The sequence below is a fragment of the Equus asinus genome, chromosome 2, assembly GCF_041296235.1.
Source record: "Equus asinus isolate D_3611 breed Donkey chromosome 2, EquAss-T2T_v2, whole genome shotgun sequence".
In the NCBI taxonomy this organism is placed as follows: Eukaryota; Metazoa; Chordata; class Mammalia; order Perissodactyla; family Equidae; genus Equus; species Equus asinus.
Window position 1 is genome coordinate 118,021,492 of NC_091791.1, and position 12,645 is coordinate 118,034,136.

General features: G+C 46.7%; 1 protein-coding gene across 1 annotated transcript in view; it reads right to left on the reverse strand.

Moving 5' to 3' along the window:
- The window catches only part of ATP10A (ATPase phospholipid transporting 10A (putative)), a 179,326-nt gene that overhangs the window by 107,073 nt on the left and 59,608 nt on the right, over nucleotides 1-12,645 (reverse strand). The window contains 1 exon segment of the mRNA XM_014844398.3: nucleotides 3,644-3,848. Within this exon segment, the coding sequence (XP_014699884.3) occupies nucleotides 3,644-3,848 (205 nt within the window).

Here is a 12,645-nt window from a genome sequence, read left to right on the forward strand (position 1 = left end):
GTGAAGTTGTTTTTAAAATGTTTGTGCTACCACAAATGTGAGAGGCATGGCGAGGGCTGGCAGTGTCTGGGAGCCTTGTCCTTGGGTTTGGCGGTCTAGGCAGGCTGTGCCTGCTGCCTTCCTGCTGCTAGCCCTCCAATTCTGTACAATTTGTCCAATGCTATTCATTAAATCCTATCCTATTTCCACCTCTGAGACGCCTTCTGACCTGTGTCATTGCCTAACATACCTGGCACCCAACCCTCCCCATCCTAGCCTTCAGAGTAAGTTTCAAGCTCCTTTTTCTGGAAGCCTTCCTTGACCTCTTGACGGCCACTTTGCAACCCCAATCCCCTAACAGGAGACCCCAGGATTCTTATTTTTTTTAAAGATTGGCACCTGAGCTAACAACTGTTGCTAATCTGCCAATCTTGTTTTTCTTTCTGCTTTATCTCCCCAAATCTCCTCCCATACATAGTTGTATATCTTAGTTGCAGGTCCTTCTGGTTGTGGCATGTGGGATGTCGCCTCAACGTAGCCTGACGAGCAATGCCACGTCTGCGCCCAGGATCTGAACCGGCGAAACCCTGGGCCGCCGTAGCAGAGTGCGCGAACTTAACCACTCGGCCACGGGCCGGCCCTCCCAGGATTCTTTCTGCTGCTCAATACCGGGAGTCGGCTAGAGAACAGGCCTGAGTCCTCCAGGTAAATTATTAGACCCTGCAGCACATGGACCATGTCCCTCTTCATCAGCATCCTTCTCAAAGCAAACAAGCACTTCATAAATGACTTCTAGAAAGGGAGAGGGTGGAAAGAGGAGCTAAGCTTTTGCCTTGTCAGTAGAGGGCACTGGAGGGACGCTGCAGGAGGAAGGAACTGGCTTTGGGGTGGTGGGGAGTCTGGATTTATTCTCCATTGCCAGGCCCCTCCAGGTTTTTCCAAGACAGGAAGCCTGCAGGGCACAGTTTTCTCTGGGACTCGGCCTGTGCATGTTTTCTTCAGCTCTCAGCTTGGATAACCAGAGGCCCTGAGGGCAGGGGACCAGATCCCAACCTGGGCCGCTGCTCCCTGTACCCTTTCCTGGAACGCTTCTACATGCAGCCCTGAGCTCCATGGGGCCAGCTGTCTAGAGAGCCACCACCTGGGTTTTGTCTACTGCAGTGGTGGTAGCCACAAGCAGAGGGTGGCATCCCTAGCATCCAGCGGCCAGAAGCCCCTGGCATCTCCCAAGTTCCCTGGCTTGGCACTTCCCTGTGGACGGTTCCCCTGCACCCTGAGGGTCCACTTCTAGCTTGCACAGCCCCTCAGCAGCTTTTCTACCATCACCTGAGTGATGGCCGTGCCCTCGGCCATCAGAATAAGACTCAGCCTGGGGGGCCTCTCCCTGGGTGCTATCTCAGCCCCAAGGCCAGTGGCTGCTCCTCATTCAGCTATGTCTGTATTCTTGCAAGTTTTTACTTCTTACTTTACTTCTTACCACACAGTCCTTCAATGGAATTCTTTTTTTCTTGGCTGAGGAAGATTCCTCCTGACCTTAACATCTGTTGCCAATCTTCCTCTTTTTGTATGTGGGCCGCCACCACTGCATGGCCACTGATAAACGAGTTGGTATACGTCCATGCCTGGGAACCGAACCCAGGCCACCAAAGCAGAACACGTCAAATTTAACCACCAGGCCACAGGGGCTGGCCCTCCCCTGGAATTCTTTACATTAAACTTTCCCTGCCTGAATCATGTGTGGTTTCTGCTTCCTCCATGGAACCTGACAGATACACCCAGTCTCTGCATTAATGCCAAGCTCCTCTCTTATGCTTCACTTAAGTTTTGCAAATTGCTTCTAATTTATGTTTTCCTACGGGCAACAACTTCCAAGTGACCAGTCCTCAAACTCGCAACATATCACTTTGTATTGGACAGGAGTCAGTTCTTCTCCAGTCTGAGACACTAGCTGACTCCGTTCTATGAAACCACTTAAATACAGAGAACCGAAATGTTCTTGGCATTGGAAGATTGCAGTCAGAGCCTTGCTTTCCAATTGACAGGTTTGTAAAAGTCAGAGACTTCCTATGTTTATTTTCCATGACATGGTTCATATATTTCAGAATAATAATGTATGAACAGGAATTCAAGTACCAGAAAAATGTCTTTGAACATTTAGGGAAAGAGTAAAAAAAAAGAAATGAGAAAGCGAAAAAATATACCAATAATGAGCACTAGAATTGTGCATGCATATTGAAGATTTGGGGTGCTGATAAAGAAACTTTTTCTAAAATCAGAATTGTTTGGGTTGTTAATTTTGGCCATTTTGACTAAATTATGGCTCAACCCATTACTGCCTCAGACACTCATGGGGCCCTACAGAAGGTGATATAGGATGTGTCTGTCTGCAGCCATCCTTGAGTTTTAAACATCCGACTAACAAACAGCTTGTTTATAGAAAGCATCATTGAGCTATGAAGTGTTCCAGTTGTTGTTTGGGGAAAAAGTGGGCAGAGGAGCTTTTAAATATTACTGAATTCAGTCACTGAATAAAACCAGAAGGTATGAAACAAGGAAGCTATTCTTGAGGCTTGACCAAAGAGAGACACTTGTGGCTTTTCCCCCACCCACTACCCTAAACATGCATGCTCTGCTCTTCGGTTTTCAAATTTTGCCATATCTTCTACAGTGTCTGAAGTTTCACCCATTAGCTATTCACATACATTCATTTACGTTACAGTCATCCTCTGTGCTCACTGGCTGCTCCTCTAGGTGGGTAACATTCTAGCCTGTGCAGCCACTGCCTCTTCTTAACCCCGTGCAGGCCGAGATCACAAGAACTGGGAGGGAGATGCAGTATCCTACTGATTTCAAGGTTAGTCCACATACCAATCTGTGCCCTGGAGAGGCATTAGGAACTTTGGGTTCTGGGAGCCTCCCAGGCATGGTTGAGACAGGCATCCTAGGACAGGGCAGGTATTAGGAGAACAAGGCTCAGGCAAACCCATTTCTCTTCCAGACACTTCCTGATCCTGGCAGCTCACGCTACTTTAATTTCACTCGGAGTTTGCAGCCCTGCATCCTCTGCACAGACCGGGAGGTGGGAGCGTGGACTCTTCACAGGGGCTTGAACTTTCGGGCCACAAGGCTGCTGATGAATGCAGTCAGACCTCACTTCCCCCTCTACGTCTCACTCCCCATGGGCTGTGCATTTCTGAGCTGTGGCTGATGTTCCTCTAGGCAGAACTGAGTTACGGAAGACCTGATGCTGAACTCAGAAACACCCTTGAGGAGAGCGATGCATCGGCAACAGGCCATTACTTCTTCTGCTGTGTTGCCGTTTAGTGAGGTAGAGTAACAGCTGGGTAAACGTCAACAGTCAGCTGGTCGTAAATGTCCCTTTTAACATTAAAGGGACTCCAAATACTATTTTGAGAAACTCAGAAGTGTACAGTGGAAATGACAGTCCTAAAAACTGGGTCCTTTTCCCCACAGCTTCAGGCTACTCATGAGCTCAGGAAGGTCAGGGGTCCTCTCAGACCCTCAAGTCCCCCACTTGTCTACTAGGAAAAGGGGCCCGGCCTGATGGAAGGGGAATGCAGTGCTCTGAAGCCCAGAGGGCCGGCATGGGTGATACTGTGTGGACATGGTGCCTGGGATGCCCTGGAAGTGTGGGGGCACTTACATGCTCAGAGAAGCCGCGGACCACCTGCCGCCGCTTCAGGTTGGTCTCTCCGTCTAGGTTGGCAGTCTCAATGTGGCACAGCCCATCGGGGTCGCTGGAGGAGAGCAGCAGAATGTCCGCAGGGATGATCTCGTTGCAGCGAAGACGCACAAAATCTCCCACGTGGATTTCTTTCCAGAATCGGTTCACATACTGCTTTTTTTCCCTGGTAAAGAGACCGTCATTAACAAGACTGGCAGGAGGTTGATCATGGTCAGAGCTGAGTGAAGGGCACATGGAGTTCCCTTAACAATTCTTTGTACTTTCTAGTATGTTGAAAATTTCCATAATAGAAAGTATTTTAAAAAGAATATTCATAAAGGCCACATATAGTATGACTCCATTTATAGCAAATATCCAGAAGAGGCAAATCTATAGAGAGAGAGGCAGATTAGTGGTTGCCAGGGGCTGGGGAGAGGGGAAGTGGGGAGAAGTTATTTACTGGGTACAGGGCTCGGTCTGGGGTGATGAAAATGTTCTGGAACTAGGTAGTGGTGATGGCTGCACAACACTATGAAGGCACTAAATGCCACGGAATTGTACACTTTAAAATGGGTAAAATGTCTACTCCAAAGAATTAAAGGCAAGGATTCATAGCATCATTACTCACAATAGCCACAAAGTGGAAACAACTCAAAGGCCCAACAACAGATGAATGGATAAGCAAAATGTGGTATATCCATACTATGGAACACTATTCAATTGTGAAAAGGAAGGAAATTCTGAAACATGGTACAATATGGATGAACTTGAGGACACTATGCTAAGTGAAATAAGCCAGTCACAAAAGGACAAATACTGTCTGATTCCACTTCTATGAGGTACCTACAATAGGTAAATTCATAAAGACCAAAAGTAGAACCTCTCTACATTTCACTGTCCTCATCTGCAGAATGGAGATAAAATAGATGCGTCCTCTCCACATCATTCAAGATGATGTAGATAACACAAGCCAGTCACTCAGAACCAATGCCCAACACAGTCAGTTTTCTACACCTGTTAGTTACTATTAATAGATATTTAGATGAAAACGTTATTTGTAAATTTCTTTAGACTTTTTTTTAACTCTGGAAAAATAGGCTAATTAGTCCCACAGAGGGCATTTTTAAGAGTTCCTCAGAGGCAGTTTTGTCCGTTTTTATAACTAAGTAGAGGAACATGGCTTTATCCCAACATGCTATGCTATATGAGGAAATCTTACCAAGAAATCCACTGGGTGATATTGTTGAAGGAAAAAAAACACTAAAACACATTTCACTTCAATCATCACCTTCTTTCTGGTTCTTTCCCCATAAAATGCCGCTCCTTGCCTGCGTGTCCAGACTGCTGAATTAGGGCAGCAATTCTGGATCTCAAGGTGGACCAAGTGAGCTACATCTGACTCCTGAGCTTCAGGGGTGAAGTACTGAGATATTTTTTCCATACTGTGAATCTGAGGGAACCCATGGTAAACTTCCAGGGGCTCCTAGCCATCAGGTGCTCCAGACACTGAAGAGAGCAGTATCCCCTTCCATTTTAAGCCTCTATTTTCTTGTATTCCTCTAATTCAAGATCTTCCAAGCCTACTATGTGCACAGCATAGTTTTGTCATTATAGGGCCAACAAGGATAAATTAGATATAGCTCTGTCCTCAAAAAAAGAAAAAAAATGCAAGGCAAGATCAAACCACTAGATAGCACCCCCTGGGGGCTACAGAATCAAGCCCCCCAATGTGAGCACAAAGGTATTCTTCCTGGGCCAACCTGCACTCCCTACAAGGCCAGGGCCTTCTTCAAGGCTGCTACTCCAGCTGTGACGAGGTCCCAGCAGGCTCCAGCCTGAGGTCAGCTGGCTCTGAGATAAGACACAGAAACAGCGCTCAATCACCTGGTCATCCTGCTCACTCACTGCCAGTCAGACCTCTTCTTAGTGGACAGACAGCCTTGATGTCTGATAAGAGAAACCACAGTTAACCACATTCCTATTTTCTTTCCTAAAGGTCAGACCTTGACTTTATATCACTGTAAGCAGTAGCTCCTCAGTCTTTCTTCCCCATCATGACCATTGGTTGGGTTCCCACAGAAAGTACAAGGGAACTTGAAAGCGTCCGTCCTCTTCCAGAAGAAAGTTTCCAAAAGCTAGGTCACCATTTAGTCACAGAGGAAGGCAGCGTATGCTCTGAGAACAAGCTGGACAGGTTTTGGTGTGATGGGAACTGCCAGGAGACCGGCGGTCTGGACTCGCCCGGGGACAGGCAGAGGGAGGTGACGCCAAGGAGGCGGGGAGGGAGTGCTGTCTGTGCACAGTTTATCTTAACTACATTCCACTTATAGAACTCAACAAAAAGAAAGTCAGTTTCCATCTGCCTTGTAATCTTAAAACATTAGCTTGCCTGCTCCATCAGAACATATTTTTCAAACAGCAACTTTGGTAGAGGCATTTGAGCCCCAAAAGAGATTTCCACCCAGCCCCCACACAGCCACCAGATGCGCCTGGAAACAGCAGGCGATGGGTGAGGAGGCTTCTGGTGATAGTCTTGGGGAGAGGACCCACATGAGCCACGGGGGGCAGAGGAAGCCGGAGGTAGAGTGGCTCCAGGAAGCCTGAGAAAGCGCTGGTTTCTGTGAAAAGGCTCTGCAGCTCACAGGAATTCCTACAGCAGCAGGACCCTGGAAAACCCAGAATCGGGAAACAACAACAGCAGAAAGGAACCCCTTCTTCACCTCGATAGACCAAAGATTTTCCCCATGAAAGCCACACACTCCCATCAATTGTGCCAGCTGGAGGGCCCAGCACCAGGCCTGGACCCTACACCAACCCTGCAATGTCCCTGCCTGCTTTTCTCTTATTTATTTTTATCATACATATATACATACACAAAATATAATATATCATATATATTTTATATATGCCACTATATTATATACTACATTACATATTATATAGGTACATATATACATATACATTTATAATATATACATTACACACAACATATATGTATTATATATAACCAGCCCTCCTTTTCATGGGGAAGGTATATTTACTTTTTCCCAGCAACTGTGTTTGGCCATGGGGTCTTTAAGGAGGTAATGAAGTTAAAATGAGGTCATAGGGTGTGGGGCCCTAATCCAATGTGACTGAGTGTCCTTATAAGAAGAGGAAGACACCCCAGGGGTGTGTGCACACAGAGGAAAGCCCATGTGAGGTCACAGAGAAAACCGTCTCCTGCAAGCCAAAGAGAAAGGTTTCAGGAGACACCAATCCTGCCAACACCTTGATCTTGGACCTCCAGCCTCCAGAACTGTGAGACGATAAAGTTCTGTTGTTTAAGCTGCCCAGTCTGTGGTGCTCTCTTTTGGCAGCCCAAGCTGACTAACACCCAGTAACTTCCATTCTCACCACTCCTGCTGGAAGGAGCAGCTCCCAGGCTGCAGCGAGAGAACAGAATGAGCAGCAGAGGACGCGGGTAAGGGAGGGGCATGGCATCAGGTGGATTATCCACATGCATGTGCCCCAACTCCCCTACACATCTGTGCACAGGAAAAGCACCATAGAGAAGACAGAAACAAATCCCGCTGACACAATACTAGAACAGTGGCATCCTAATAACCTTCTTCTTAGACTTTTATAAGGAGCAGGTAAACAATTTGGGACTGGCTTCTGTTTCCAGAGTCACTGTGGATGCAGTTCAGGGTGGACAGGATGTGGGACCCTTCCCGTACACAGGAAAAGTCTCAAGAGTGCACACCACCCCACGGCCTCTCTGCAAATTCCTGAATTCTAACTCCAATCAGGGACATGCCTGCATCCCTCCAGGAACCACAGGATGCTCCTGAGACGCATGGGTTGTATTTTTTAAAGTGGTAAGGTTTAAAATCGTCCCAGTCCTCAATGCTATGGATTTGTTTACAGCAATTTTACGAAGTGGCACTGTTCAGTTTGCCCACACCATATTCCTTCTAAGGACAAGTGCTACCCCATGAAGCAGCAGGACTCTGAGATGGCCTGATGTACACGTCCTGCCAGCCCCTCTATGAGGTCGGGACTATGAAAGTGGTGGGAGTCAGTCCTGCAGATGTAACTAGGGTGACCAATCAGTAGACTATGATCCAGTCAGCAGGGAGACCACCTGGGCCTGACAGAGCCACAGGAGCCTTATGAATCTGGGCCTAAGGGAAAAGACAGGGAGTCAGACACTGGAAGTATCAGACAGCAATGGAGGGGCTACATGGCCAGGAACTGAGAGTGGTCCCCAGCCACCAGGCAGCAAGAGCACGTGGTGTCAGTCCTGCCACTGCTGGAGCTGAAGAGTCTGAAGGAGACTGGAAGAGAACTTGAGGCTCAGACAGGACCACAGCCCCAGCTGACACCACCACTGCAGCCTGGCGAGACCTTGGGCAGAAGGCTCCCGAAACCATGAGATAACACGTCTGTCTTGTTTCAGCTGTTCAGTTTATAGTGACTTGTCACACAGCAATAGAAAACTAATATATACCATTTCCTTTCTCTGCTCAGAAGCAGGAGCTACATACTTCTCTCTCCCTGGCAATTCGATCTTCTACAGTGTGCAGCAAACTGACAACTCCACCCACACTCAGCTTAATAATATGCTTACCTGAGAAAAATAACTTCACGGGAGAAGAATGCAGAGCAACACGTTAAAATCCAACACGTTTCTCTCTCTCCACAAAGTGGAAGCCCATCAGAGGGCATGAATACCACATTCAAATGTGGGGAAACCCTGAAAACATGCAGTCTTGAAACATGGGCTGTGTCATAAATATTAAAAACATGGGACATGGTTACTCCACAGGAACGACACCGGCTCTTCCGATTAGCCACAGTTCCCTGCTCAGGATTCCTGCTGGGTCTAAATTCAGTGTTGATCCAAGAGAGTCAAAGGTTATTAGTGAAAAAAGTGTGATATTTCTGAGATGGGGAAAAAAAACAAGGTGAAAAGGAGTAGTGATAAAAATGTCTTGTTTAAAAGATCCAGTTATGAGGTCAAAGGCAAAAGCGAGTCTTTTCTGGGAAAGCCCTGCCACTGGTTTTCTGCAGCACTGCCTCATCTCTCAGACCGCTGTCTGCTTAGCTCTTAAGTGAGGGAGTTAAACAGAGGATCTCAAAGGTCTGTTCTGAGCCTAAAGTAAGCCTTCTGTGATCAATTTTCCTCTTCTGGGAAAATCTGTTAACAACATTTTATAATTAGTCACGCTGAGCTTTGAAATTCTTATCTGAGCCTTTTTTGTCCAAAACAACACAATGCAGGGGTGAAAGAATAAGGACATGTTAGGATGACGAGCGACAAATTTTATTTAAAGAAAAGCAGTCAACAAAATTTTAAGATTCCTTAATTCATCATTTTTGCTCCCTTGTTCAGGGGAGTTAAACTATTTATTTGTACTAGTTATGTGTTTTTTTTTTGTTTTCTTTGTTTTTTTGTTTCTGCTTTATCTCCCCAAATCCCCCTGGTACATAGCTGTATATGTTAGTTGCAGGTCCTCCTAGTTGTGGCATGTGAGATGCCGCCTCAATGTGGCCTGATGAGCGGTGCCATGTTCGCGCTCAGGATTCAAACTGGCGAAACCCCGGGCTGCCACGGCGGATTGCACAAACTTAACCACTCAGCCACGGCGCTGGCCCCAGTACTAGTTATGTTTTTAAGGTTATTAAGTAAACACCTTCATAAGAGAAGATAGCTGACTTATGGAATTTACAGGCATAACGTTAAGTAGTTGAAAAGCACATTTTTGCTGGGAGATCACTATGTTACTTTTATGTAGCTCTTCATGAATGCAGGGTCAAGGACTACTGCTCAGAAATGTTTTCTTAATGTTTTATTTTTTGAAATGCCTCAGAATCGTCACCATTTCAGCCTCACTGACCCGCTGGGATTCAACGCGTCTCTGCAATGGCTAAGAGTTTTCAACAACGTATTTATAAATCCCTCCAATGTGTTTCATGAAGCTGGGATCTATTTCATAAAACCAAACAAACTTAGATACAGTTTCTTTTAAAAAGGCATTTGCAGGAAATAAGGGAACTGTACTTGCATCTTTAACATGCTGTTTTCAAGTGGATTCGCATTTAGGTTATCAGCTACAATTCTCCCTAATAGTAAAGGAACATTTTTTTCTTAAGTTGACAACAGATTCCAAATTTGCCCACAACCAGTTAACACCCTTGGTGACCCACCGCCACTTCTGTACAAGGACAGTCACAATTATTATTGGATCCTCACTGTCCCTGGTCCAACCTGGGCTATGAATCCATGAGTGAGCTGTTCCATTTGTAAGAGTCCTCCTGGGTTGGAGGAAGAGGGGGAGGAAGAAGCACGCTCATTTCTGATTCCACCCACAGCACGTTACTCCTGACTTGCCCTTGACACCATCATTCACGTTTAGTGGCACTGGAGTCAACATAAACCAGTAGCAGGCATTTGCAGTGGCATGCTGCCTACACTGCTGACCATGTCCACAAAATACCACATGCCACATGCATGGAGGTGCCGCCTGCCGGCTTCCCAGGGCCTCTTACAGTTTGAGATGCTTGCCTCTTCTATTTTTTGGTAATTTAGGAGATGAATGAAAAGTCTGAAATGCTTATAACATGCATACACAGTTCATTTTCTTACCCTTACACTATCTAACCACTTCATATGGCCATATTTTATTGTATACTTGCCCATGTTCCAAAAATGTCAGCTTTAATTCAGTTGCATATTATTTTCACGACTACACATGGGAACCCCTTCCCCACCCTCCCACCATTCACTACACCCACACCCTGCTCAGGTGCTCGCCATGGGGGCATGGGGGTAACGAAGGCCCATTTCACTGCCTCCCTTGCTTTCTCCCCCCTTTAAACTTGTCTTTCCTCCAACAACACCAAGCAACAAAGGAGTGCGTCTTGGGTTAGGATGGGCAGGAAAGAGAGTGAGGAAGAGAAACAAGAGATAGAGGTTTTTAAGGTTTGAGTGCTAAAATTTTTTAAGTACAATTTAATGCTGAGAGGAAGGACACTTGTTTTGATTAGGCAATCAGGGACTGCTTCCGAAAGAGTGGGCGTCTGAATTTAGATCCTAAACAATGAAAAGAATCTTAGCCCAACCCATACCTCACCCCACCCCAAGGGGACTACTTATACTACAGAGCGGAATTTAGGGAGAGGCTAGAGTGGCAGTGCCCAAATCAAAGACAAGGCAGGGTCAGATCAAAAGAGATCAGGAGACTTGGAAATAGAAACAGCAAAGAAAGGATCAGCCTGGAAATCTGACTGTACAATCTATGTGACTAGACACCACAATAGATTAGATGAGGATGGGCATACTGGTGTCCAGGTCTCCAGCCCTGGTGGCTGGAATGTGAGTGCTACGAACCTCACCCAAGAGTGGGTCTGCTGTGGGAAGGAACAGAGTCTAGTTGTGAGCAATTCTGAGTTCAAGGTGCTGGTGGGGTGTGTGGGGTGGGCTTGTGGGAGATGCCCCTAGCTTTGAAGACAAAGGCAGATAAAGACAGGAATGTGGGGCCCACAGGGACCCTACTGTGGACACCATCACTGAGATTAGCAGGGAGAGTATGGCTGGAAGGAAAACAGTGATGAGAGCTATGCATGACTGGGGGACGACGAAGAGTAGGGAAGTGCTCAGGTGGGGAAGCCAGCAGAGGTGGCTGGGCAGACAGGGCATGGCACGGGCTGGGGTCCAGAAGAGCACAGGGTCCACAGAATGAAGGTATGCCCAAGTCTCCGCGGTGCCCACCCACCACCAAGGGCAGCCAGGAGTAGGAGTCCAGGGAGCCTCCACGCCTCTCCCTTGGTCCTTCCATGGTCAAGTGAATGCATCTGGAAAAAGAGTCATGGAATGTGAGCACACAATCATAGAATTTTTATTTCCTTTTTTGGAACTGCAACTTTCAGTAGCACACACTTGAAAATGGCACACCCATTAAGAAGAAAGGTCACCTTTCCAAACATTCCTGGTACTTCATCTCCCTCCAGACCTGTTCACCACTCAAGCACATTTCCTGCCCAGCTCACGTGAGACTTCAGACTTTTGAAAGACTGAGAAATGTCTTCCAGAAGTGAACCTCCTGTACAAGGGTCATGAAGGCTTAAAGTCTTGGGACAAGTCTTTCAGCCATCACCAGCTGGAGGTCTAGACAGCAAGTCCCTATCAGTATTGAGACATCATTGTCATCTTAATAACAATAACAACAGAACAGTAAGCACAGCTTCCCCGCATACCACTCATTAGGAACCAGGCACTGTGCGAGCATGTCATGTCCTTTATCTCAGGGAGTCCTCACACAATCTGGACACTGTATTCTCACGTACAGATGTAGAAACTGACGTGGAGAGACTGATCCATCCAAAGCCACAACCAGAAAGTGGCAGAATAAGAACCAAACCTGTTTGACTCCAGGGTCCACGAAGCCTCGAGGCGATCTGGTTTAGAAAGCACATTTGATCCGGTGGTCTAAAGGAGTAAAGTCTAGTGACAACTTTGCAAAACTCTAAACCAAAAACTCTTCATATTTTTCTTGTAAATTATGCAGCCCAGAGACCAATATGGTCTGAAAACAAAATATTGCTATGCCTGAAAAAAGGTGAAAATGCAGACAGTTCCAGCCCTATGCAGTGTTTGACACAGACACAGAATAACAAATTTTGGTCCATTTTCCAAAAGCCCTGCCTATTTGCAAACAACCAGAGGGGCCATGTCCAAGGTCAGAAGTCACCAAATTGTGGTCTTTGCAACAAACTGGGAAGTATGCCCTAAATCAGCCTTGGCAGGTGGAGGGACGAGCTCATCGTTCACTGAGACCACCTGCACCCAGCACCTTCAGAGCCGCTGCAACAGAGGGACTCTGTCTGCCTCTCGCCCTGGAGACTCCCTCTGGGATGAAAGGTGGCTGGTGGTTGTCACTAAGGCAGGGAAGTGGTTTATTCTCACAACTTCAGGATGACTTGGTAGCTTTGGGAAG